Below are 25099 nucleotides of genomic sequence, written 5' to 3' on the forward strand. Positions count from 1 at the left end.
AATGTAACTTTAATACTAAAGTAATAAGTTGTAAATGAATCGAGATGCAGAGACATGTAGTGGTGGCCAGAGACTGGTTGTTAGGAACAACAGTGACCAGCAGTTGGATTATTGTTCTTATTGGTAATTGTTACTGGCAACAGAGGAGACTGGCGATGGGCTGAACCGGCTGCATTATCTGTATACGAGCTAGAACGCTTTACAGAGTGAAGGACAGAGGCTAAGATCTACTCAGAAGTCCCCCTCCGCCCTCATTTTTTCCCTTAATTTTGTTTTTAATAATATCCCTAAAGGGGAACACTTCATAATGTGGCCAAGTTGTCCACACTGTGCTAAATTAGAATCAGAGTCTAGTGTTGAGAGCAAAGAACACCACTATGAACAAACTACTGTTTAATACAATACTGTAGCTGTTGGATCTTTGAATTTAAATTACAAGTTACTTCCTTTTGACACCAGCACATGCTTGCAGCGTCCAAGTATATCTTTGTACAGGAAATGTGAAGAAACAGAAGTTGAACATTAGCTGGCCTCTTCTTCGGACACTGACTTGGTTAATCATGACTGCTTTTGTTTCTCTGCCACAAAATTCCACTCAGGTGTAAAGGACCAATGGAGAAGTGCAGGAAACTCCTTCTCCAGCTGAGGCACCAGAAAAGGTTGGTCAAACCCCAGAAGGTTGAAACACTATGTCCAGCCTTGGTCTGCTTCTATGACTTACCACTATCAGAGAGAGAGAGAGAGACAGCGAGTGAGTGAGTACACCCATAAAGCACAGCTGGATGAGGAATGGGCTTCTCATGTGAAGGGAGGGAACTCAGCACTGCGTCTTTCTCTCTCATGGGGAAAAGCACTATAAATCTCCCGCCTCTTATCCTGCTGCTGCATCGATAAGCTCTGCTCTGGTGAAGGAAGTACAAGCCATTGTAAAGACAAGAAGAAGGAGAACGGAGCCTGCGTACTGTATAATTACACAGGGCCATCGGCGTTAGGGGTGTAACCCGGAGAGCTACCTTCAGAAGGTGTTCGAGATGAAAGTTGATTTAGCAAAATGTAGCAGAAAGTTGTTTTTAATAAAAACACACAATGTAGAATAAGATGGATAAAGATGGAGAGCTCACCTCATGGGATATTGTGCAGCACAAGTGTCCCATGCCAGCTTTGGCAACTTATCACAGACGCAGGGGAATGGACTAACCCTGAGCTGAGCTGTGCATGCTGTGGCAAGGACACTGCAGTTTGTAAAAGATGCACACACACATGTGCGTGCGTGCACATGCACACCCACACACACTGGGTGCAGTCTGACAGCCCAATGCAGCAATCACTTGAGTGTGATGAAGTGGCTGACTCCATTGGAGGTTGTATTAATGGCGAGGAGAGTGAGCCGGTGGATGCAGACCAGCAGACGCACTCTAGTGAAATTGAAGGAGTGCTTGACATTGCATTGACCCGGATTTGTCTGAAGATCGGGGGGGGGGGAGATGTGGACACTTTTCACACGGGAAGCCTCAGAGTGTGATAATGTCTCTTGTACCTGCTATTGTATGATTGTACTTTCAATTAGTAATGTAAAGACACGAACAGGACAGATACAGTAGGTAAAACTTTATTTACATAATTTAAATAAGGACAAAACATAAGGTCTTAAATTAATATTTCACAAAATATAGTTTCCCTCTTGACAAATAAACAGAATAGACGAAAATTTAACCCACTGTATAATCCACAAATAGTATATACACTGTTCAGCATAATGTCCATCTTCCCAGTAGGTTTGTAAGGAATCACACTAAACTTAATCAAGACACGTGGCATTCTGTAGATGACAGTCTCACTGCATCAGGATGAAGTACAGTACTTTCACTTGTGGAGAGTCAGATGAAAGAAGGACGTACGGTGTGTTGTGGTGAGGAGACACAGGAATAAAGTTGGGCTTAGACATTTTGGAGAACACAGGCTTTACATATTGTAGTCTCTATTTACAATCCTCAATGTACTCAATGTATGCATATAGTTACACACTCCTTCACTCACTCACACACACTCGCTCTCTTATTCCCTTAGTCACTCTCTCCCTTGCACATTCATTCACACACTCAGTCGCATACTTGCTCACGCATATTCCCCTTAAATTCTCTCGCTCATGCACTCACACAGTTGCACATTCACTCAGTCATTTCCTCTGAGGTGGTAGTGTCTGGCATGTCCATGTGCCCTTCAGACATAAAGTATACGACACAATCCTGCATGTTGGTTTTCCGTCCCGTCCTCTTCGTCCACCTACGTGCAGAGGAAAGAAAAACTTAGTTGTGTTTGGAAGTGGGTCCAGAGTAATACACTTTGGGAAGATAAATGTGCTTTTTCCACAAGCTAAAAAAGACACACATGGCTAGGGATGACTCCTATGCTAAAAACGTTTTGTGAGGGGAAAAAAAAAAACCTTTACAAAATCTTCACATGGAGCTCTTGACTCACTTTCATCCTCTGGGTAAACACTGAAAAACTAGCTCTGACAGGCTAGAATTAAAATTGAAACCCGAATCTATTGTAAGTTTTGAGGGGTCTGTAGGATCTCTTTGTTGTCAATAATTCAGACACAGACTCACTGCTGAACAGCTCTGCTCTTCTTAAATTAAAATCAGCATTGTGGCTCTGTAGCAGCAACTATGCATTTAGTGAGCTAGATCAGAGAGCTAGAAAGACTACTGGGACTTATATACATTAAAGATAAAGAGATTTTGAGAAAATGAGCAGCAGACAGACAGAAGCAGAATGAGAGGCAAAAGAGAAGTGAATAGAAAAAGGACAAGCCGCTCGGACCAGTTATAGATACTAAGGAGCTCCGTCCTAATGGCCACCAGATGTGAAGGGTCCACGTGCCCCTGCCATTCGTAATGATGCGGCTATAACTAACGCTAACCAGAGTGCAATAATGAAAAGATTTGAACAGAGAAACATTGTTTTTAGCCGGATTTGGCTAGAAGGCGGTGATTAATTTTCCAGAACAGCAGCTTTGACAGTAGTGCTGGCTGTGATTCAAACCACAGGGTTATATTAATGCACTCGATCTAATTCATTATCAACTCCATAGTAACAGCTTAGACAGGCACTTCTATAGTGCCCACATCACATAAACAGATCTAAAAGTGTATAAGACCAAATGTCAATAAGACAGAGTTTTTAGAAGGAGTCTCCAGTGTGAGCACTTTGTAACAGTAAAACTGTTTTGCAATACTGGCAATTTTTCACGACAAAGGAGTTGGTGCTTTTTGGTTTCTCAGTAAACATGACAAACTTTTTTTTTTTTATTTATAAAAAAAAATGTTTTAAAAAGCCAGTAAGAAACGGCTTTGTAATGTATACATTGTAATGTGGCCATATATATATATAAATTATGGTAGAAAAATTATTTACATCAGGCCACATTACATCACCACATGACTAATTGTTTTTCTATAATACTGACACAATTTTATTTCTTACTAATAACAGAAAAGGGTATGATGAAGTATTTTTCCATGATGCTTCTGCTGTGCCACTCTTAAAACTACAAGTGCCCTTGTATAACTCTGGAGATTACAGTCATAAGTGCAATTTCACAGATGTGTCATGCTTTCCCAAGCTTGGTTTTATAGTGCCTGATATTTAATCACTTATCCCCTGAATGAGGCTCCTACCAAAGGATAAAGTGCAGTGGCTGATGCAGGATACCGGTAAGAGGCACAGGTGAGTGTGTCCTTGCTCCGCTAGCTTGCTTTCCTACCCCAGGGGGTCACTTTCTTGTCCCAACCTTTACAGATTTCCCTCTAGCAGTCTCTCGCCTAAAGAACCTTTCTCACAAGTCCACGGCTTTCCCACGAGCCTCCAAAATCCTGGCTCTCTGACCCTGTTTCATGTAATGGATTTTATCAGTTAAGCCCTGGACAAATAGAGAACAAATGTTTCTTGGCTTTAGGGCCTCCTCACCTCCTCAGAGAGAGATCTGTGTTCGCCTGTATGTCTCATTTGTTATGGAGAGCCGTACAAGCCTCGCTCCATAGTAGTCCACGATGTAATCCGAGCCATCAGATGGACCTACGATCTAAAGAAGACAAATTCATATTTTAGTATAACCGAATATACACAATTTTCTGCCTGACTCCAAAATAGACATGTTTTCTGTATAATATTTCAAAGCTAATGTAGCATATAATGAAAGAAAGGTTTTCCATAATTACCTGCTCAAATCTTCAAATAATATCATTATAGAATATAATATCATTATACTTTAGAGTTCATTACAGCCTGTAAGTCAGATTTATAAATATATATTTTTTAACAGCACAAAGTATTTAAGTTACCTGCTTAAACATTAGCTATGGAAGATAAGTTTTCACGTAAGAGATGAAAACTTTCAACTGCTTGTCCGTAAAATGACTGCTCCTATGGCATTACAGGATTGTGAGGCACAGGAAGCACTGAATGAACTGGATGCAGTAAGCGACACGATTTGTACATTGCAAAGATAAATCTTTACCTACACTTTGTTCAGGAGATTTCACTTCAAGTCTTTTATAAATTCTTCAATTAAAGGAGGTTCTAAGTTTTAGTCTGATGTTAAGTTCTCTCATTTGGCACTCTCAATGTGTTGCGTCCACAGCCTCTCCTGGGCCTCATCCAGCTCTGAGATCATTGCAGTCAGTTGAGTGTAATGGTTTCCTGCAGGCCTGCACACTCAGCATCCGGCCCAGCCGCCTCTGCTCTGATTCCGACTGATAATGAGAACACTCTCTGGAAGTGGGTGAAGGTACTCGCCGAAGCGCGCACACACAGCAGAGGTTCTGTGTTCTACCGCATCCAGATAAGGCCTCATCTGACCAAGTGCGGTCATTTCCTCTCAAGCCAACAGAGCATGATGGAGAGTGCTTAGACTGTGCCGCTTGTTTGGGGAATATGAGAGAACACACGTGCGCAAACCTGCTCTCTCCTGTCTCATTCAGATTTATCAGAGCAAACTGCAAAAGTATGTATCATTTATCTTCAGGCATTAGACCGAAAAGCCCCCAATGATTCCGGACTCGAGGGACACAATCGATGAATATAAATAATAACAACATGTTGGAGGTGTTTATTCATTAGTTTTGAGAGATGCATTCCCTGGCCAACGCTGCTCTTAGCGGAGGTAGTCGGAGTTAAAATATGGTGCTGTAACGCAGAGAGCTGGGCGTAAATGGGCTCTCAGGGGAAGCGATACTCTTTATCAAAAGTGTCATGCTTTAAAAACGGAACGCACGGACAAGCTTACAGCTAATTGAGAGTGTAAGTGTGCGGCAGCTCTCTGTGCCAGCCGCACTTCTTAAAAGCATTGCTCTCCCAGGGCCTTCAATAAGACATTAAGAGAACAATAAACGCTTGGAGAGACCCTGTTAATCAAAGTGCTGGAGCCATTTAAAAAAAACATGAAAAAAAAAAGGGGTGGCTCCATTTTCTCTGCTGGTAGAGGAGCATGCCAGGGGGAGAGAGAGAGAAAAAAAGCAGGTTTTTTACCTTTGGATAAAATTCTACAAGTTGTGATTTAAAGATAACAAGAATTTGCAAACAGGTGTTTTTTTTTTAAGAAACATAAAGAAAAATATCAACAGTTTACACACTTCTCCATCTCATGCTACCAAATCTGTAGCATATGTATCACTGTCACAAGACGTAGACACATTTCACCACACCATTTAGCAAAAAGATCAGAAAAGTTATTTACTAGAAAGAAGTTTAAAACTAAGGCTGCTAAATGGATAGGGTTGATCATTTTCCTCATAAAACTAAATTTATTTAGTAGGTAAAAATTCAACATCTTTAGAAGAGTGAAGTTTCTAAGGAAATGAAGTTTCTGAGAAAAATTCTTGAATTTTACTAATTCACAGTTATTCAGATCCACATATACATGGATATTACAAAACCTAGTAGTAACGGTAGTTACATTTCAATTATCCACTTCAGTGTTTAAACTCATCACTTTAGAATATATCAAGAAAAATAAACAGAAAAATTTAAAAGATGTTTACACAGCTTTTTTTTTTTTTTTTACTTATAGCAAACAAAGAAATCACATTTCTAAAAAATTATTAAGGGTATATATATTATTCCTAAACATGTTAAACAAAATCTGGAATCAACAACTAAAATAAGAAAATGACAACTAGAACTTTTTGCTCCTCCTTGGCCTAAATTCCTCTAGACATGGACTTTTTACACAGACCAATTTTTTTTTTTTCAATTTTCACCATAAATTTTCCAGTCAGCTTGAGATCTATACCCTTTTCTGGCCATGTTATTTTGTCGATATGCCTTTACAGTAGAAAAGCTTTAACACTCTTTGCTTCATGGAAAATTTGCACCATCATCATCCTGTAGAATGATTTCATCACCAAACCCATCTTCCATCAATGAAATGAGAACAGTGTCCAAAACTTCAATGCAAACCTGTTGAGGTAATGATTGCAATCTCTGCTAGTCCCTTAGCCGACATGCAACAGCCTATAAATGAGCGATGAAATTTGTTTTCCTCAGGCAGTTTATACGTTTCATTAGAATAGCAACAGAATCTCCTTGGCCAATGCGGATTCATTGACTCAGCACTGAATATCACTTTCATCCAACCATCCACATGCCATGATTGCTTCTCTTTAGCCCATAATAACCTGTTTTTTTTCCTCTCCCGTTTAGGTGTTAGTGCTGGTTTTCGTGTGACTTTTCTGTATGCAAAACTCATTTAATTCAGACGATGTCTTGCAGTTCTGTCACAAACACTGACTTCTATTTTCATCCATTCGTTTTGTTGTGCTTGTCTATTTTCTTGGCATACTGCATTGTTTTTCTTCCTGACACTTTGATGTTTTCATGGTCTAATTCTATGTTAACCTTGTCATCTTCTCATTTAAAATAAACTTGTACCAAATTTCACACACAGCTGACTGTGAGATCAACCAACATTTTTTTTGCTTTTGTTGTATAAAAACATTTTTTTCATTCTTTTTTTCCATTGCTGCAATTGGCAGCACTCTTTGGGGTCATGTTTTCCTCAATTAGCCACATCTAAAAGCTGTGTTAAAGGCTTTAAACACTAATACTGCTGTATGCTATAGTCTGGTTGCACAAGTGTTAATTATTATTATTATTTCAAACAGCATCTCTGACACTAGTTCTGTCATGATTACAGTATAATAATAATAATAATAATAATAATAAAAAAAAAAAATTATTATTATTAGAATTCAAATCACAGGTTTATATTAATACGTTATTTTAAAACAAGTTGTAATCTGTTTGTTTTTCCATGTTAACATTTTATCCTGGGACATGTATTATATAATGGTCACCACACATAAAATGAGATGTTCGTTATATATTTAGGGTCAGTGCTTTGTAACATTTAGTGGCAACAGTCAGAGCTGTAGCCAAGTTACTCGACACAGGAATGTCTTCAGCATAGAGAGGCTTTGCTCCTGTTAAGTGAACAACGGTTGCTATAATGTCCTAGATAAAAGGAACTAACGCGGTCATTTTTACTATTGTGCAGTACAAAATGGACATGTCCGAGATTTGTTTGAAAGGCACTGGACACCTTGTTAAAAGAACACATGTACTATCCAAAGGTAGATCCAAAGATGAGTCTAGACTTGAAAAGATTTTCAAAGGAGACAATGTAACTTTACACTGTAAACAGAACAGTGTGCATGTAGAGGAATGGGCTGTTATGAGTTCTACTACAGCGTGTATCTCTATAAACGCTTGGTGTACATTACACAATCTGAACAAGTGTATGCTTGCACTACATGCCTGCTTCAGTCCATCTGTAAAATGAATAATGCTAGCCGGCCAATTTGTAGACAGGAAACGCACCATTAAATCATTTACATGTACATTTTTACCACCAGCTGACATGACAGCATGGTCTTAAACATTACAGAAGTCTCTACAGTATTCCCCAATTCTAGCATTTATTCCCAGAGTCATCACTCATCATGTGCACAAGCGTTTGATGAATATCCGTCCAGGATGTGGGTGAGTGCGGGGGCCGAGCACATGCTTCTCCGATGTATAGCTTCATTCAGGCCTGGAGAGCTTAATGAGGATGGAGAGGGTGAGGTTAGGCCTAACGAGATGACAAATGGACTGGCTTTCTTACTCTCCCATCGGACTCAGGGGGCCTTAATGCGAGTTTGGGGGGAGGCTCGGGGGACCATGTGCCCAACCAGAGCGGGGGGGACAAACCGCACACTCATTAGCCTCACTCACAGTGCATGAGCCCCCAAAGGAGACAGCAGAGAGACACAGGTGCTACCGAGCACAAAAAAAAAAAAAAAAAAAAACACAAAAAAGGCAGTAGTGAGATATTATGGTTATAGTGCTTAAAGTGGTTTCTCTGTTTGCGTATCATACCCTACTCCTTTCTGAAAAGTTATCACAGGATTTATGCCAAAATTTGTTTTGGAAATTGATAGCTAATCAAATTGCATTTGAAAACTTTTTTTTTTTCTTTTTTTTGCTTTGACCAATTTGCTGATGGATGATTTGGATCTAGTTTGGTGTGATCTGAAAAAAAAAAGACTGTCCTTGGGAAATTTCTAAGTAATTTTCATTACTGAAGGGTGCAGGGATATGTGATGCTGATCCGATGATAATCTTTGTTTACAAAGTGTTGCTAAGAGAATACAGTATTTGCCATTATTTTCTTTTAACTTATAATATCATTAAGACAGAAAATCAATCAATTGGCCAATCAGACCAAGGCATATATTCAGTATTGAGACAGAACATATCCAATCAAAATATCCTGTTTGTATAAGTACTACTATAATTAAGATGATCAGTCGTGAATAAGAAATTATGAAGAAGTCATAGAGACCTGCATGGATATCAGTATGAAGTCCACCAGACTTCCAATTCCACAGAAACCCACAGTGCAGAACTTCAGCAGCCCTGGAAACACAAACACACACACAGTGTCTTATATCAACCATCACAAGTCTCTCACTCAACCACTGCCCGTGTGCTCTATTCTCTGTCAGACTGCATGAGGTCCACATAAACTGTTGGGCTACACAAAGCATTACTTAGGGGTCATGCTAGGCCATGAAGAGGGTTTGTTTGATTGCAGCGGGTTTTCCGGCCAAAGAAATCACACAAGCGTTTGCAGGTGAAATAAGGGTACTGCAGACAAAGGAACGGTGAACAGCTTGTGGTCTGGGGTCTCATTTTGTTGAAAACATTTCCAAAAAGGCGGCCATGTGAAGAGCCAAAACAGCATTTGTCATTGTTTGCGATAATGATGTGTTAACTTGTTTCCATAAATGAAAAAAAGTCACTATTTTGCATTCCAGTCACAGCCATTTGGATGCAGAGTGAATAACTAGTTTGGCTTAAGCCATTAGGGGTCTGGGAGAATTGCAATTAATTAATCCTCCCCCATATAGTAATTTAAACATAATTACTGTTAATCATTAGTAATAGCACTGATAATTGGTCATTGAGAGGCTTAATCGTGTTGATTCCAGCACTGATATCAAAAGAGCGCTCGTTCATCCGTGCCAGGTCGTGTGTTAAGAGCTGAAAGGCACAGCAGCTCGCAGGTCAGAGCAGTCCAGGTGCAAATCTCAGCTCCAGCGCTGTGTGGGCCTGCCTCTTACAAAAAGCCAGGGAAGAAAGGAAGTGTTTAGCGACCATCGTGCTTTGTACTTTTGCAGGTGCCTAATTGATAGGAATGCTCTTAATACATGGAGAGAGAAAGAAAAGGAGCCTTATGCTGTTCCACTTCCCAGTGGCTGTAACGTATTAAGCATCAGCTCCTCTACGTGAGATAATGTTAATGTTAAATTTCTCAAAGAAAATTCACCCAGGCATTAATCACAAGGCCCGATTTGGATCAACAGCAGTAATACGCTAGCAATTAAGTGGACGCTTGCTGCTAGGCTTTGTTAATAATTGCACAGTAAGTCATGGAGAAAGTTGGAGAAGCCTGGTCAAAGATACTTGTTTGAAAAAAAATTATAAAAACCCTATTAAAATTTTACTTTATGTACGGTTTTACAAATTTTACTTTATTTTAAAAGTCTTGGAGGACACTGTTTCAATATATTCAAAATACAGTTGTTAGAGTATTTTAGAATATATAAGTATACAGTATTATATATAATGTATAAAGCACAAATATCCAGTTAGCGGCAGATCTCTGGGCAAAAATATCTTGTTGATGACAGAGGAAAATGTCTTGTGTTATGTCATCAAGTCAAGTCATGCCGGCTTTTATTGTCATTTCAACCATATTGAGTTCATTACATAGTGAAATAAAACAACATCAATTAACAAAACTAACATAACTAAGACGCCCAATAAGCTGAATAGCTAAAACAAAAGTTAACACCATAAATTAATAAAACTATCGAAGAACTATACAAAAGATAAAAAGACAGCAAAAATATAAAGTGCATGTTATGTTTATGATAACGTGTATGCACCAAAATGTGTTGCCATTTTTTAAAAATTACTATTTATTTTTTTCTTTTCAAAAGTTTTTGAACTGAAGTACAGTTGAAAGAAAGGAGTTGGGTCACAGCCTGGTCTACCTGGAGCTTCTGAACTACCTCATGTCCATTCAAAGATGTCTCTGTTAAAAGCAACCCTCTCAATCTGTACCCAGGTGACTTGCTGCTCTTAAAGTCAGTAAAGCTAACAAAGTGTTTAATAATATATTTATATATTATAAATGTAAGTTTTATCATAATACTATGCGCTTTTTAAAAACCTTTTTTTGCGGTACTAACCACTTTTTAATATATTCTTTTATCCATCAATTATCAGTTATTTATCTATTATTATTTATTTAGCAGCTTTGACAGAAGTGCCAGCTGTTATTCAGATCACAGCTTTAAATGAATGTGTTATATATAAGAATGAGTAATACTTTATTGATCTTAAACAGGGATTTGCAAAACAGTTACTTCATGTCAAAGGCTAATAATAAATAGATTTACAGTGTCATTATTGAACAGTTTATCTAACTGTTGGGGGGGGGGGGCGTAGAACGACACACCTCTCTGGTGTTTTAGTAAGAAACATTACTTTTCTGACCATGAAATGTCTTTGGAATTTTTTTTTTATTGAAAACATAAAAGCAGAGTAAAAGATGATGAATTTGCAAGACTCAACTTCTACTGCGTGTACTGCAGCTTGTACTCTATGTATTGTATTAGAGAAACCTGTTTTGTGGAGACTAATAAGCAAAAACATTTTTAATAAATGTTTGATTCTTGCTTGTGTTTTAACAAAACCATAAAGAGAAAATGAGAATCTATCTATTAGTAGAGATGGAAGAAAAAATTTATTCATGATTTACGAATCATGATTCTTTTGTACACACACCCAAAATAAATTTTCAAAAATAATAATTTATATGTTTATAATAGAGATAATTCTGTCAATTGGCCAGTGACCAGAATTGGCTGGTTGATTGGTCATGACTGGTGACCAGCCATTCAGCATCAGCTTGTACTGAGCGCAGAAGCTTGGAGTCAGTGTGGCGATACAATTCATGTAATTTCACTCTACAAAATTTATAAAAAAAAATTTTTTTAATTGTTTTTTTAATTTTTATACATTGTTTGTATTTAAGGCGGTGAAATGTTCCAGTTCCTGTATGATCCTACAGGTGGTGTGCTCATTGGCAGGCAGCACTTCTGTTCAATTCCAACAAAACTAATAAATAAAAAATAATTTAAAATAATATTATATATATATATATATATATTTTTTTTTTAAATAAAAACCTGAATGGGGATATTTATAAAAGTGTGATACGAAAATAATCTTAATACAAATTGAATCGGCACTTATGTATTGTGATCATATCGTATTAAGCAGATCCTGGTGATTCCCATCCCTAATGTATAACTCCATCCCTATCCTCATTTAAAGAGTGCCTCATTACATCTGGTTTCTGAGAGAATTACCGAGAGCTGGATAGCCCAGATAGAAGCGATCTGCACCCAGCCATCCCAGGAAGAGCGACAAAGCCACAGCCACTTTATAGGAATAGCCAGTCCTAACAGAGGAGGAGACATGATGATCCACATGACATGACCAGAAACTGAGTTGTTGAGGTTAATATGTGGCTTTACAAAGTGAGTGAGTTTTGACCTACACATTCCGACATGGGATGCTTTTATTAAATCCGACCTCATCGCCGCTGAACCTGAACTTAGTCCCGTTTGTCAGCAAGCAGCTGATGTTTGGTGCAGGAAGGCATTCCACTGAAACAATGAAAAGCACACTTTACAAGACTGAAACCTTGCACTCATAAAACAAACAAAAATCAGTTTTTTACATACAGAAAGATACTTTACACAGAAGAAGATCAACATGTTTCACCTACCCCATGCAACTTGATCCTTGCAGTTCTCTGGTTCTTGAGTCGCATCATCTATTTTAGGGCTTTTGCAAAGATACTTATACAACGTTAAGGAGAATGTTTTTGTTTCAGGTCTTGAAGTATATCTGTGAACAGTGCAAGATGTCCTGTGTTCATCTGGAACACAACAATCTAGACTACTGGTCAGTTAAATAGTTAAATACACACACACACACTACATAAATAAATATATATATATATATATATATATATATATATATATATATATTTATGTAATGTACATTGTAAGATAGATATTTAAATATAATACAACCCATTAAGACGGGTGAAAACAAGAAGATAAGATTATCATTATGTTTATTCATGTACCATGCCTGCTAAATAAACACAACTGCTTTAGTAACAACATCACTACACAGACAAAAATCACTATGTAATATACATACATAAATACATACGTAGGTAAATCAAAAATTATCCACACTCTGGTTTTAACAAAACCTCTGTTGGCTGTCTTAACTTCACATTCAAAGCTACTGTCTCCTTGGTCACTGCTGTGCAGGTGTGAAAGTTTTATCTCAGTTCAGTTTAACTGCAGTGTGAGCAAAAATGGATGCCCCACCTGTGATTCAGGGAATCATTACTGGTGGATACATCACTACGAGCCTGAAAGTAAACAACAGAGTATGGAATGTAAACATCCTCAATTGCAGACTGAGGAAAAAAGTTCAAAAGTCAATGATCAGCTGAAAAATTGATGCTTGATTCAGCTTTCTGAAATTGATACAGCTTTCTGGAATTCTTTAGGAACATTTTCAGGAAAAGGTTCGCCAATCAACAATGCTGGTTACAGTGACATGCTTACTGAAGAGCTGAAGGCTAAACGTAGACGATTAACGGCAAAGGACTGACATCCAGGAACGTTGTGATCCTGCATGACGATGCAATCCACACACTTTTGCCCACACTGTTGGTACACTGAAAAAACTACCCTATCCACCTTATAGTCCTGATCTCGCTCCATCTGACTTTCACATGTTTGTTCACCTGAAAGCAGCCCTACGAGAATAAAGATTCACTTCTGATGAAGACATGATGACAGCGGTGCAATCGTGGCCACAGCTCGGCCTCAAAGATGTTTAATGAGGAACAAATGGATGAAGTGTATCGAGAAGTAAGGGGATTATTTAAAAAATATATATATGTTTATGTTTTTTAATTTGTTAATTAAAATAAATTCTACAGCCAGAGTGGGGATAATTTTTGACACACACTCGCGTGTGTATGCTATCTAGCATTTAGAAAATCCATTATTAATTTGCCAATCACATTAGCTATCATTTATCACAAGGCTCGATCCCAAAACAGCTCCCCTCATCGTCCACTCAATAGTGTGGAAATGCGCGTCTTAAACCAGTGAGGCTGGTCCCGGCAGTGTAGGACACTACACGCAATATTTCTGGGTGTTATGTGGAATCAGGTTGCCAGCTAGCGTTCAAGCTAACACTTTAGCAGACAGACAAAAAGTACCCGTGTCGCGTTCCTTTGAAGAGTTAAAGGATATTGTCCGTGTCGGAGGCTGTCACAGCTTTCAACATCTTGTACAGCGCTGTGGATTAAGGTCCAGCAGAAAGAGAAGACAAACATCGCTCGCTGTACAGACCGAGAGGAAAACAGGACATCCTGACGAGACGCCATGATGGAAAGGAGGCGATCACGTGACAGTCACGTGACCTGGAAAGCTTGATTTTAAAGAGACAAACTAACAACTTTTCTCCGGAGATTATTACTATTTTTAATACGTGTGACGGTTTCTCACTTTCTTTTTTTTAATTCAGCGTGCTGCTCTTTCATTTAATCTGCGTTTTTAACGAAATGGAGTTGAGGCGTGTAGTTGGATAAACTTTGGCGTTAACGAGTCTCCTGTGAAACTTGGTTGTTTTGCTGTGAGCTCGCGAGCAAACCTGAACACTAACGTTACTTTCTACTGATGCTGTTTATCACAGCTAGCTAGCTCAAGCGGCTAAAAGTCATTTTTCTAACAACTGTTTCGATTCAGAAAAGAAAGAAAGAAATGCACGGTTAGTAGGGCACTAATAGTACATTTTGCTAATACAAAATGCACTTGTTTAAAAAGTTTGAGTTTAATTTCCACGTAGTTACATTAATAAAAATCTGCACAACCTCTCACCAGAGGTGCACCTGTTAGTTTTTTTTTTTTTTAAACAAGCTATTTAAAATATTTCTCTGTGTGTGTCTGTCGAGGTGGGTTGTTTTGCGTGTGTTATTTGCATGAAGTGATGTTAGTATGGGTGTGTAATCTTACTTCCTGGTTGGAGGTGAGCTGACGGCGCTCCTCTCACTTCCGGTCGCCAGGTAACGTTAGATCCTGAACTCGGCCAAATCTCAGCCGAAACTTCGCTTCCAGAAGCCCGAACACTTAACACTACGCCTGTCAGCATTTAGCGGAATTTACAGCTTATTCAGAATTCCAGACTGGACAGGTTAAACACCATCTGTAAGTAGTTCAACAAACTGTTTTCGGTTTGTTTACACAATAAGTGTTGCTAACACATTAGCTCATCACGCTAACCGAAACTTGGTACTGATAACGAACGCAGGTGAAATGACCGACTTCCGCTTTAGACCATAAACATCTGGAACTTCATAACAAATAACTGATCTTATACAATTACTTAGTTTTTAGTAACATGGTTTCTTTTATACGTGTTTAGTTATTCATTAGTACTCAGTTTCTCTGCATTATGTGTGTAGTATGTAAGGATGAGCACTTGATTCGCTTTTAGTGATGTAAATGTAGATTTGGGTGAAAGCTTTGGAGCTGTCTGCACTTTTCATTAAAGATTGAAACTTTCCAAGAACATTTTCTCAGCCTTGTTTTAGTTTATAATAGACTGGACATGTATCAAAGAGCTGGTGATGTAATCATAAAGTCTGTCCCATGCTCATCCCAGCACTTTTTTTTTTTTACTGAATATCTGTTAACATGCTTAGTACTGTTACATGTATACATTTACATTTATTTTTGTTCAGTTGGTAAAATAAGTTATAATTGCATGGTTATATTTTCTACATGAATTGGCAAGAAAGCCAAGATTCATGTTTTCTTTTCTTCTAGGTATTTTTCCCTGACCAAATCCTCAGCTTCAGTCTCTTCAGGAAATTGTGATGTATGAAAATGTGCCGACAGGTATCACAGATTATCACCTTTTTCTTTTTGAATATTATGTAACAGATATTTTCATCTATTTAATGATGGTGATAATATACAGTAACAGCACTGGAACTTGTAACAACAGAGGGCTCATATGATAACAGTTGTTATCTATGACCTTTTCTATAATCTTGAATGGAATTATGTTAGCAATGCGCAGCATTATGTTCACTCTAAAGATGTCAGTAGTCATCATCCTAAGAGATGCATATATTTTTCATGGTGTGTATATATTTTTTTGGCCTCTCTGTATATGCATCATTAAATGTTCCAGGTGCTTTAACAATACTTAATTACACTAACTGTTGGTTGCAGCATGGGTGAGAGCAGGTCGGTACGGTTCACTGACAAGCTGCTTACCAAAATCCACATTCAAACCCAGTTACAGAAACTGATTTAGCAAAAAACACACCTGATAATGTTAAGTTCTTAAACAACAAATTATCCACTTGATAATTGTTTCTAAGTCAGTCCGAATTGCCTCCATGTTTTAGGGCACTATTTTCACCCTTGTTAAGTATGATAACTGTCGGTATGTGGCAGACGCAAGCTATGCCAGTCACGGTTAGTCAGTTCTGCTAGTCCTGGAAGGATATGTGTTTGGCCAAATTTGGCCAAAACTGGTTAAATAAACAAATAAATCATTGTCTGTTGATAAATGGTATTTTTGGAACTGTTATAAAAGCAATATCACACAAGAGTGAGTGCTGTTGGACTGGATATCAGCATGGCTGTGATGCGGTTGCTGGCAGTAATGATATCCAGCACAACTGCATGACCTCGATTGGGATATTGCTTTTAGTTCTTAATGCTGGTGGTGTTTATACTTAATCAAGTGTGTGTGTCTGTCTGTATGTATGTATGTATGTATATGTGTGTGTGTGTCTGTGTATTTTTTGTGTGTGTGTGGTTGTGTTTTTTTTTGTGTGCGTGCATATGCGCTAAGTGTCGGCAGCTGAGCGGCAGCAGGTGCTCCAGGCTGTGGAGAGGCTGCAGTCCAAGCTGGCTCAGCGTGAGGAATGGACTCACAGTGAAAAGCTGGGCGCACTAAAGGAAGCACTACAGAGCCCTCTTCTCAGCCGCATCCTCACCCTGCAGCACTCTCTTAAACAGCTTAAAGACCAGGTCTGCCTCTATCACAGAGCATTCTCAACATGCAATGCACCAAGCTTAAGACTGGCCCATAACATAACATTTTATCTATATAGCACATTGCACGTAAACAAATAAAGAGAAAAACTAAAAAATATGATGAATGTTGGACTTAAGTGTTGAAATAAGTGTTTTTGCACCTTAGATAAAATGACTGCACCCTGCATCTATTTTGCTGCACTACGTGATAATTATGGCTGCACGATTTGATGAAAAATCACTTTGATTATTTTTTACATTTACAGATTGAAACTGATAAATGTAACTATTAAATATACTAATTTATATTCAGACATTACCTTTACCTTTACAATAATGGCACAAATGGTCGCATCAAGAGGATGTTTTATTTATAAACTAAAGAAAAAAATATATATATATAAATTATACTATAAATACAAATACTTTAAATTATTAACAAAGTCTACATAAATTTCAAACTACATTTATATCACCTATAACGAATTGCAGCCTTTTATGATGAATAAAATTGCACAGGTTCATACTGTGAATTTGATTTTTGTGTGATTAACTGTGCAGCTCTAATTATGAGTATAAATAAAATAAAATCAGCAAAATATTCTATATTGCTTAGGTTAGAACACAGTGTAATGAATCTAATAAACTATAAACAAAATCCAGTGGTTTGTATTCAAATACATTACAGACTTTACTGTAACTGTTCAATGCTTAAAAATGATAGAACCATCATTGGGATCACTCTCATAAAAATGTCTATTAGATTTATTGTTAATGGTTGCTTTATGATTAATTAGTAATTTAATTATTGGTATCTATTAATTAAAAAGAACAGTTAATGTATTTACTAGAGTGTTCTGATTATACAGGCATGCATCACATTTCTGTACTGCCAATCTGTGATACTGAAACTGCTGTGCTGCAATTTGTATTCAGCCTGATATTTTATTGACACAAGAGCCTTCTCCACAATAAACAATCCACATGCCAAATTAAGATAATGGCTATAACGAAAGCTTCATATTCTAAGTGCTAGAAAGGGAAGGTCAGACAAGCGCCTATGAATGCGTCAGGTAAAAACCTATCGTATATACAGGGAAGGGACGAGTGGCGGTGAATTTCTTTTTTGTGGATCTATCAAGCCTTAATATCTACTGTCTTGGTTTGAGTAACTGCCTTGTCTGAGATGTATTGATGAAATGGCCAGGAACCTGCTCCGTCAGCCTGGGCTAAATAAGCAGAAGACTGATAAGTTTCCACAATGTGAGTCTAAAGGTCATTAATACATTACCTGTTTGGGAGTAGGGAAAGCTGCAGAGGAATGTATTGATTTTACCTCCTGCTTTTCTTTTTCTTTTTTTTTTTGCTCCAGGCTGTGGGCAATGGTTCTTCCCCCCCGGATTGCTTTATGTTGTACTGTATCAAACACTTCCGCTTGACATGTAAAGTGCATTTTAAAAGTCAGGTCCAATGCAACATATTGCACAACCAGCAAAAAAGAAAATATCTGATGTTTATAGGTTTGCTCTCTGTTGTATCACTGTTCTAATGCACAATTGTGGAATAACATGCATTTTCCTTTTTTTTTTATTGCGGGACTGCAGCTGAACTGTATACCTCCAGATGCATGCAGTGAGTTCAGTTTCTCCAAGAAGGGTCAGTTAATTGTAAGTGCCAGTCGTCCTGGAAGTAGCCTGGGCTCTGTAGTTTCCAGTGGGACAGCTGTATCTTCATCATCCTCTGAGCAGCTGCAGAGATGGCTCAATGCTACAGCAAAGGTAAAAGCTGATGACAGCAGTGGTGTATTGTCAGTGCCCTCTTATTAAATCATATATGCCAGACTTCAGTCCTCTGCATCTGTTTTTCTTATAAATTTAAGCAGTGCAGTACAGACGTATTACATCCACTAAACTCTATTTAGGGAAGAAAGTTGGAGCATGTGAGCCTGGTCAGGCCATTAACAGGAGGTCTAGGCTTCAGTGTGGTGGGGCTGAGGCCGGATGGAGTCGGCCCTCATGGAGTTTTTATCAAACAGGTGCAGCTTGGGAGTGTGGCAGACAGGTGAGTGAGGAAAAATTGAGCAGTTTCTTTAGAAAAAAGCATTGTGATATTCATCATACAGTGGAACCTTGGATTACAAGCATAATTTGTTCCGGAAGTTCCCATTCCATAAGAAATAATGGAAAATAAATACATAAAAAAATAGATAAAAATAATTAATAAAAAATATAAAGTAAAAATAAAACAAATTAACCTGCACTTTACCTTTAAAAAAGTAAAAATGAATCCCCACAGATAAGACGGAGATCTGGATAAGTGTTTCCATTTGTGTGTATGAAGTAAGAGGAGAAATCAGCCTCTTCCTTCTCTTCTTACACAGTAAACCTCTTATTTGAATTTCACACGCCCACACACGCATTAACGGAAAGACTGTTTTGTCAGAAAAAATTAGCAAGGAACATCGCCAGTGACACTCGCGTGAGCGCATATTAACAGAATCACTGCTGTAAAGTAAAACAAACAAATGAACCTGCACTTCATCTTTGAAAAGAAAGGCGAGCACATGCTTAGGAATTTGTATATTTAGGATCTGGATAATTAATATTATTATTTTTTTAAGTAAAATCACTTTTTTGTTTTTTTATCAAAGCAATGTATTAGTCATTACAGAATAATTGTTTTTGTCAAAGCATGACATGTTTTATTAATGAAAATAAATGATACCATGCACTTTGTCGGTGCTCAGAGATGGCAGATTGCAGGAGAATGACCAGATCCTGGCCATCAATGGGATTCCCCTGGACCAGAATGTTACACAACAGCAGGCCGTGGCCTATCTGCAGCAGCAGAGGGACCGAGTGGAGCTTGTAGTGGCCAAAGACTCTTCAGTCAAACCACACCTCCCCCCATCTGGATCCATTCAGACAGTAAGGCCATTTCAGGTGATTTCACCACAATGAGAGATCAGTTTATTATCCAGGCTTTTTGTACGGACTACAGCAGTGCCTAGAGCCAGTTCCTTTTAGTTTTGTTCTAATCTGTATTTGCATTTCTAAATATCAAATTTCCCATGATGTCCATTCCTCCTTGTTCCTCCTCTCAGATTAAACAGGGTTATGTTGTTGGTTATCTCAAATCCTTATTACCGTGTGTTAAATTTTAGTCATTGGCCTAAAAATTACCTTCCAACACCTAGAGGGATGAAAAACATGCAGGTAATTTTCTCCCTCGACCTGAGCCAGAGGAGGAACAAAATGCCTGTTGTGATTGCTTGAGTGATCCTCTTCCTCCTCTCGACAGAGGGAGAGCGAGCGAGCGTGAGAGAGAGAGAGAGAAATAAAATCTTTGAGAGGGGTAATGAGCCTGGTAAAGATCAACAGCCATGAGATGAAGCTGATTAACTCAAGCCTCTAACAATAAATGCAATCGTTCCCTCTCGTCCACTTTAATTAAATACAGCTCAAGTGAAGGTCTTGGTGTGTATACACATGCTGGACCCGAGGAGAGGGATCTTTAATGGCAGATACATTAAGTTATTTAGATTTATTTTAGCCTGCTTAGCTGTGTGTTTTTGTGCCTTGTAATGTGCTTCTTTGCCGCTTGTTTTGTTTTAATACCCCTGGATCGATGCCACTATTGTGCATATCAAAACCAGGCCTTTGTTTTGTTGTTTCTGTATTTTTTCAGGTCATGTTTTACGGAATGCTTGGCAAAAGTCTAGATTTATTTGATTGCTTGTTGGACTGGCTGTAACAGGGTAATTGCCAGCTATGGCATGTTTAATCAAGAGAAAATTTGACAAAATAACAATGAAATTAAAAGTCAAGGAAGTAGCTAGAACATAAAATCTGTCATAACACTGATGCCTGCCTATTTTAAATATTTAGCTGCATCGCTCCGAAGTAGAATCCTAGGGGAGGGGAAACAGTTTTGGATGTTACAGTTACTCAAGTACATGGAAAATTTGTTTTAACAAGTGTAAATAAAATTATTTTAGCAAAGCCACAGCATGTTCTGTTTGTAATGTCTATATTTAAACAATCCTCCAAATCCCTTTTCCTGCCTCGGTTTATGTCTTTATCGTATCCAGCTGAAAAAATATTTTTCTGTGCAAGATGGTTGAGCCTTCAGGGGATCACTGCTTCATGGTTCTGCGCCTTAAAAGGCATAGCACCCAGACCAACTGTGATATGTTTTCTCTAACTTCCTGTGACCCAGTGCCTGCGCCTCTCCATGAACCTGATCTCTGAAGCCTTTAAAAAAAATCTTCTGAATCCTAAGTTTAGTGCATGAAAACATTCCAGGGCGAGCGTGACCTGCTGATCCAGGGAAATAACAGAGATGAACTATACAATTAGTCATGTTCCAGAGTTTATACATTTTGACCCTATCATCCCAGCATAATTTAATGTTCAAAGCTGTTACTAAATGAATAAAGTTACAAAATGAATAATGAGAGAACCTACTGAAATTTTATGCACCTCAGAATTTATAACTATGGTATAAGTGGTTAGGCAATTTAAAGTTGAGTGTTAATTAACTATAACAGCATGTTGCAAATATCTATTCTGCATTATTGATTTTTGATTTTCCAGATGAAATTTTACTAAATCTGCAGTTTGGACAGGTTAAACATTCATTGGTTATTTCTAATATGCCATCGTTTCTACAGTAACAGCTAATTTAGAGACATGCAAAAAAAAATCAAATCTGAGTTGGTAACAGCTCATGCCATGTTTTATTCCTCTTCACCGCTGTGTTCTTATCTCAGAAATAGTACTTGTCTAGGGCAGCGCTTGTGTAACGCTCCGTCTCCTGAGAGTGTTGCCATGAAAAAACGGCTGAGGACAGATTCCACAGAACGGCAGGAAAATTGCTGAGGAAGTCACCCATCAGATAAGGACCTGGTAATAAGAGAAACGATTGCAGGTCATTAATAAGGGCCCAAGGAGAGTGTGGTGATTAGAAGACTGGCCGATGTGTGAAAGCGGGTCAGAACAGCCGCAGAAAGACACTCACGGGGCTTCTTGACCCCTGACTTTGAACGGTGACTTGCACGTGGGACATTTGTATAATAACGAGTTTATATGATGTATGTGTTCAGGTCATGCTTGCTCTCAGCTCATCGAGCTATTTGTCTAGTCACTGAAGATCTATTGAAACATTATCTTTTGCGTTTACATTTAAGTATATAGTTTTAGGGGGGAAAATCTAAATTAAAATTGAGGTCAGGAGACCCTTTTTTGAACGCAGTAGAAGGATGAGGAAATGTAACAAAGAAACTATTCTTCTTTACCTCTACTTTACGTTACTTCAGGTTATTTTAGTCGAAAGTAATTAATGTATATGTATTGTCAGCATATTCATGCAGTGTGTGTCTGTGTATGCGTGTGTGTTTCACAGGAACAGTGGGGGCATATGGAAGAGATTGAGCTGCTGAATGATGGTTCAGGTCTCGGCTTTGGAATTGTGGGTGGAAAGGCTGCTGGAGTCGTCGTACGCACTCTGGTACCAAACAGCGTTGCAGATAAGGTTTGTTTTTCTGTTCTACACCCTCATCTGACAGCTCTGAACCCTCCTGCACAGTCTTCTTAATGCAGAACTATAAGGTGTGGTGGCATTTTAATCCAATGCTGATGTATTGTGTCATGTCATTTGTGATCATCATCATCCTATTTGTTATTTGGTTTTGTTTTTATTCACAGTTTATTTAAAACTAGCATAAGTACCAGTGGTTGACGAAAAAAAGAGTTTGTAGGAATAGTTAAAAGGTTAAAGCTAAAATAAGCTGATCAGCTGTAATGTAATCAGTGATATTATGATTTTAGGTTGAAGCCCACATACATGTCTTCCTGTCTTTCTGTACGGCAGAACTCTTTGCCAAACTCATTATTAGAAAGAAATTTTCTAAGGTTGTATATCGTACCCTTTGTTAACGCTAAGTTGTACTTTTTTCTGATTAGCCAAATAAACTTCCTGTTTGGTAATCGTAGAGTAAATCACAGATGAGAAATTAAAAAAGTAGATTAGATAAAGATGACACCAGCATGTTTAAATTTATTTATACCATTTCAGCGCTGTTTTCAGATGTTTTTACATTGAGCAAGTATCTTATTAGTAGCTTATTTTAAAGTAGATTATTAAATCCGTCACATAACTGTTCATAACATCACTTTTACTCAACATTTTGATTTTAGCGCATAACTATGCACTCTGTTTGGGTATATTACCCTCCCTCACCTCGGACTGTTTTATTTCACAGTGGCTATCACATGACTGGATTGAATTAGTGCAACAGGTTCAGAACACATGAGACAAACTGCTTTTAAACTTCCACAGGAAGAATACAGTACATTGATCTGTTCATTCATCTTTAAAGGTTCAGTTTTTATAGTGTAATTGCTTTTTTTGGAGTAACCCATGCTGTGTCACACACACGTTTATGTTTAGTGTGAAGTTGTGTCTTCCATATTTTCTGTGTATTTAGAGTGCAGGAAAAAAGCGCTTTATTTATCCCAAAAACAGCACGTAAAACGTGACGTAATCTGGCCATAGTTTCATTAAATTCTGTCCAACCAGTTTTGCGTGATGCTGTGACAAAATCAATCGGACAGACTTTCTTAAACTGATTTAAGGTTCTCCTATGAATGAATTAAAGATATTATTTCAAGAGTTCTAACCAATGTCGAGACAAAACCTTTCTTTTATTTAAATAGATAAGACATATTTACCTATATTTTAGCCTTGAGGTAAACAAGGTCATTTTATTATAAGAGAGGCATTCAGGACAAACCAGGACTTTTGATTGCGCAGAATAACAGAACACATTTATATGAAAACTACCTTTATATTTCCATATAATCCCTTGTTAGAATAATGTACTTATCCAAAGCCTGAATACCATCAAAGTAGAAAGTATGCTGGAGCCATGATCGGACTGCCTGCTTCACGTTTGTAATGCTGGTCTCCCAGGAACGTCTTCAATGGCACAAAAATGTGGAAATGGCTTGGAGCAAAGTCAGGACTGTACGGGAGATGTGGCAAAAACTCCCAGCCGAGTTCCTGTAATGTCCAGGTGGTGTTCATAAATAATTGTGTATACAGTTCCCATACACAGAAGCATCTCTTCTGCATGTTATCTGTCGATTTTTAAGTATCAGTTGTTCCACTCATTCATGGACATTTAGCCTTCTTTAAAATGTTTGCACTATTCCAATGTTTTACTGCAGTTAAGAGTTTCATTACTGTACTGTGTCTTTTATAAACGTCAATCAGTTTTACGCCTTTGTTCATTAGAAACTTCATCAAAAGTTTTATCTGTTTGGCTTTTATATATATTGTTCTAAGGCATTGCGTTTCTGACTTTTTAGCAAAAAAAAAGTAGAGCTCAGATTAAGTGCAAATACAGCTCACCAACGAGAAAAGTCTTACTGAATAAGAAATAAATGTATCACCTTCTACTAGCGCTCGCTTTTTATTTTTTTTTTGGCTTGTCAAATCATCACTTGTAAACCAACAGACAGCTATAAGGTTATCTCTTTGTTTTGTAAAAATAATAGAGATGCTAATCATTAATAAGTAGTTACACTGAACTCCTGCCTCCCTGTTGTTACTGGTGCCTGGTGCAAAGGTGAAAGAAATTGCCATCTTTCAAGAAATGTTTTTTCCACCTCATATGTCTTGCAGGATTTTCTTGCTAAATCTTGGCAACTCTGCAATGGTGATTTTCTTTGTCATCGCTCTGAATAATAAAAAAAAAATCTAAGCCACAAGTAATCCTAATTAGATTTTTTGATCTGTTGTGTCGGTTTGCTCAAAACTTAACACAGGAGCAGTTCATGTGTGTTTTACCTTTTTGAATTATGCCGCACAAAAGCCACACAGATTAGTAAAAGAACACTGTCCTTTTTAGGACACACACACATACACACACACTTTCTCTTTCAGCTTCTTTTTTTCTCCTCCTGTCTGTGTCCAGGGCCCAGGCAACAAAACCCTTCTTGTTCAAAAGGCACAGCTCTTGCATTTCACACATCACCGGATCTTATGCTCCAAAGAAGTTGTCAAAATTGGGGCTTTGTTATCCTTAGCATTTGCCATTTCAGCGTTTAATGGCTGTACCAGACATCAATGTGCTCCTGTTGTCCTGCGCACACACGAGCACGATCGGGAATTGGAGATTTGCCTCGCACGTTTGCTCATCAAAATGCTTTTCATGTCTTATTTTTTCCACAAAGGCTCCTGTTCTCTTCTCCTGTCTGTGTGTAATGATGCTTTTCCTCTTGTGGTTCATCCTGCCTGAAGTCTTTAGCTAAAGGAAATGTCACTTG

At 38.0% G+C, this 25099-nt stretch overlaps 2 protein-coding genes across 7 annotated transcripts in view; one reads left to right on the forward strand and one right to left on the reverse strand.

Moving 5' to 3' along the window:
- Positions 1 to 1608: 1608 nt before the first annotated feature.
- tm2d1 (TM2 domain containing 1) lies at positions 1609 to 14147 on the reverse strand. Its single transcript, XM_053512593.1, has 7 exons — positions 13968 to 14147; positions 12407 to 12480; positions 12176 to 12284; positions 11985 to 12076; positions 8885 to 8958; positions 3970 to 4084; positions 1609 to 2283 (listed from the first exon to the last, which is right to left on the reverse strand). Exons 1-6 carry the CDS (start codon positions 14099 to 14101, stop codon positions 3974 to 3976), a joined length of 594 nt encoding a protein of 197 aa, XP_053368568.1. The 5' UTR covers positions 14102 to 14147; the 3' UTR covers positions 1609 to 2283; positions 3970 to 3973.
- A 9-nt stretch (positions 14148 to 14156) lies between these two features.
- The window catches only part of patj (PATJ crumbs cell polarity complex component), a 134160-nt gene continuing 123217 nt past the window's right edge, over positions 14157 to 25099 (forward strand). For 2 of the 6 annotated variants that reach the window (XM_053512581.1, XM_053512583.1), the window contains exons 1-8: positions 14157 to 14484; positions 14780 to 14921; positions 15543 to 15614; positions 16585 to 16763; positions 18374 to 18547; positions 18691 to 18830; positions 19516 to 19711; positions 22173 to 22301. In XM_053512581.1, the coding sequence (XP_053368556.1) occupies positions 15593 to 15614; positions 16585 to 16763; positions 18374 to 18547; positions 18691 to 18830; positions 19516 to 19711; positions 22173 to 22301 (840 nt within the window). In that variant the 5' untranslated portion in view covers positions 14157 to 14484; positions 14780 to 14921; positions 15543 to 15592. The remainder of the gene's footprint in view (positions 14485 to 14779; positions 14922 to 15542; positions 15615 to 16584; positions 16764 to 18373; positions 18548 to 18690; positions 18831 to 19515; positions 19712 to 22172; positions 22302 to 25099) is intronic. The other 4 variants (XM_053512578.1, XM_053512582.1, XM_053512580.1 and 1 more) reach the window with 3 other exon arrangements.

The sequence above is a fragment of the Clarias gariepinus genome, chromosome 15 (genome assembly GCF_024256425.1).
Source record: "Clarias gariepinus isolate MV-2021 ecotype Netherlands chromosome 15, CGAR_prim_01v2, whole genome shotgun sequence".
In the NCBI taxonomy this organism is placed as follows: Eukaryota; Metazoa; Chordata; class Actinopteri; order Siluriformes; family Clariidae; genus Clarias; species Clarias gariepinus.

What these genes read in the sequence shown, in the direction of transcription:
- tm2d1 (XM_053512593.1), bottom strand. Translation starts at nt 14,101, where the DNA reads ATGGCGTCTCGTCAGGATGTCCTGTTTTCCTCTCGGTCTGTACAGCGA. An exon ending in AGCATCCCATGTCGGAATGT is followed by an intron (nt 12,077 to 12,175) that starts GTAGGTCAAAAC and finishes CTCCTCTGTTAG; the next exon opens with GACTGGCTATTCCTATAAAG. An exon ending in TCTGGGCTATCCAGCTCTCG is followed by an intron (nt 8,959 to 11,984) that starts GTAATTCTCTCA and finishes TTGTGTTTCCAG; the next exon opens with GGCTGCTGAAGTTCTGCACT.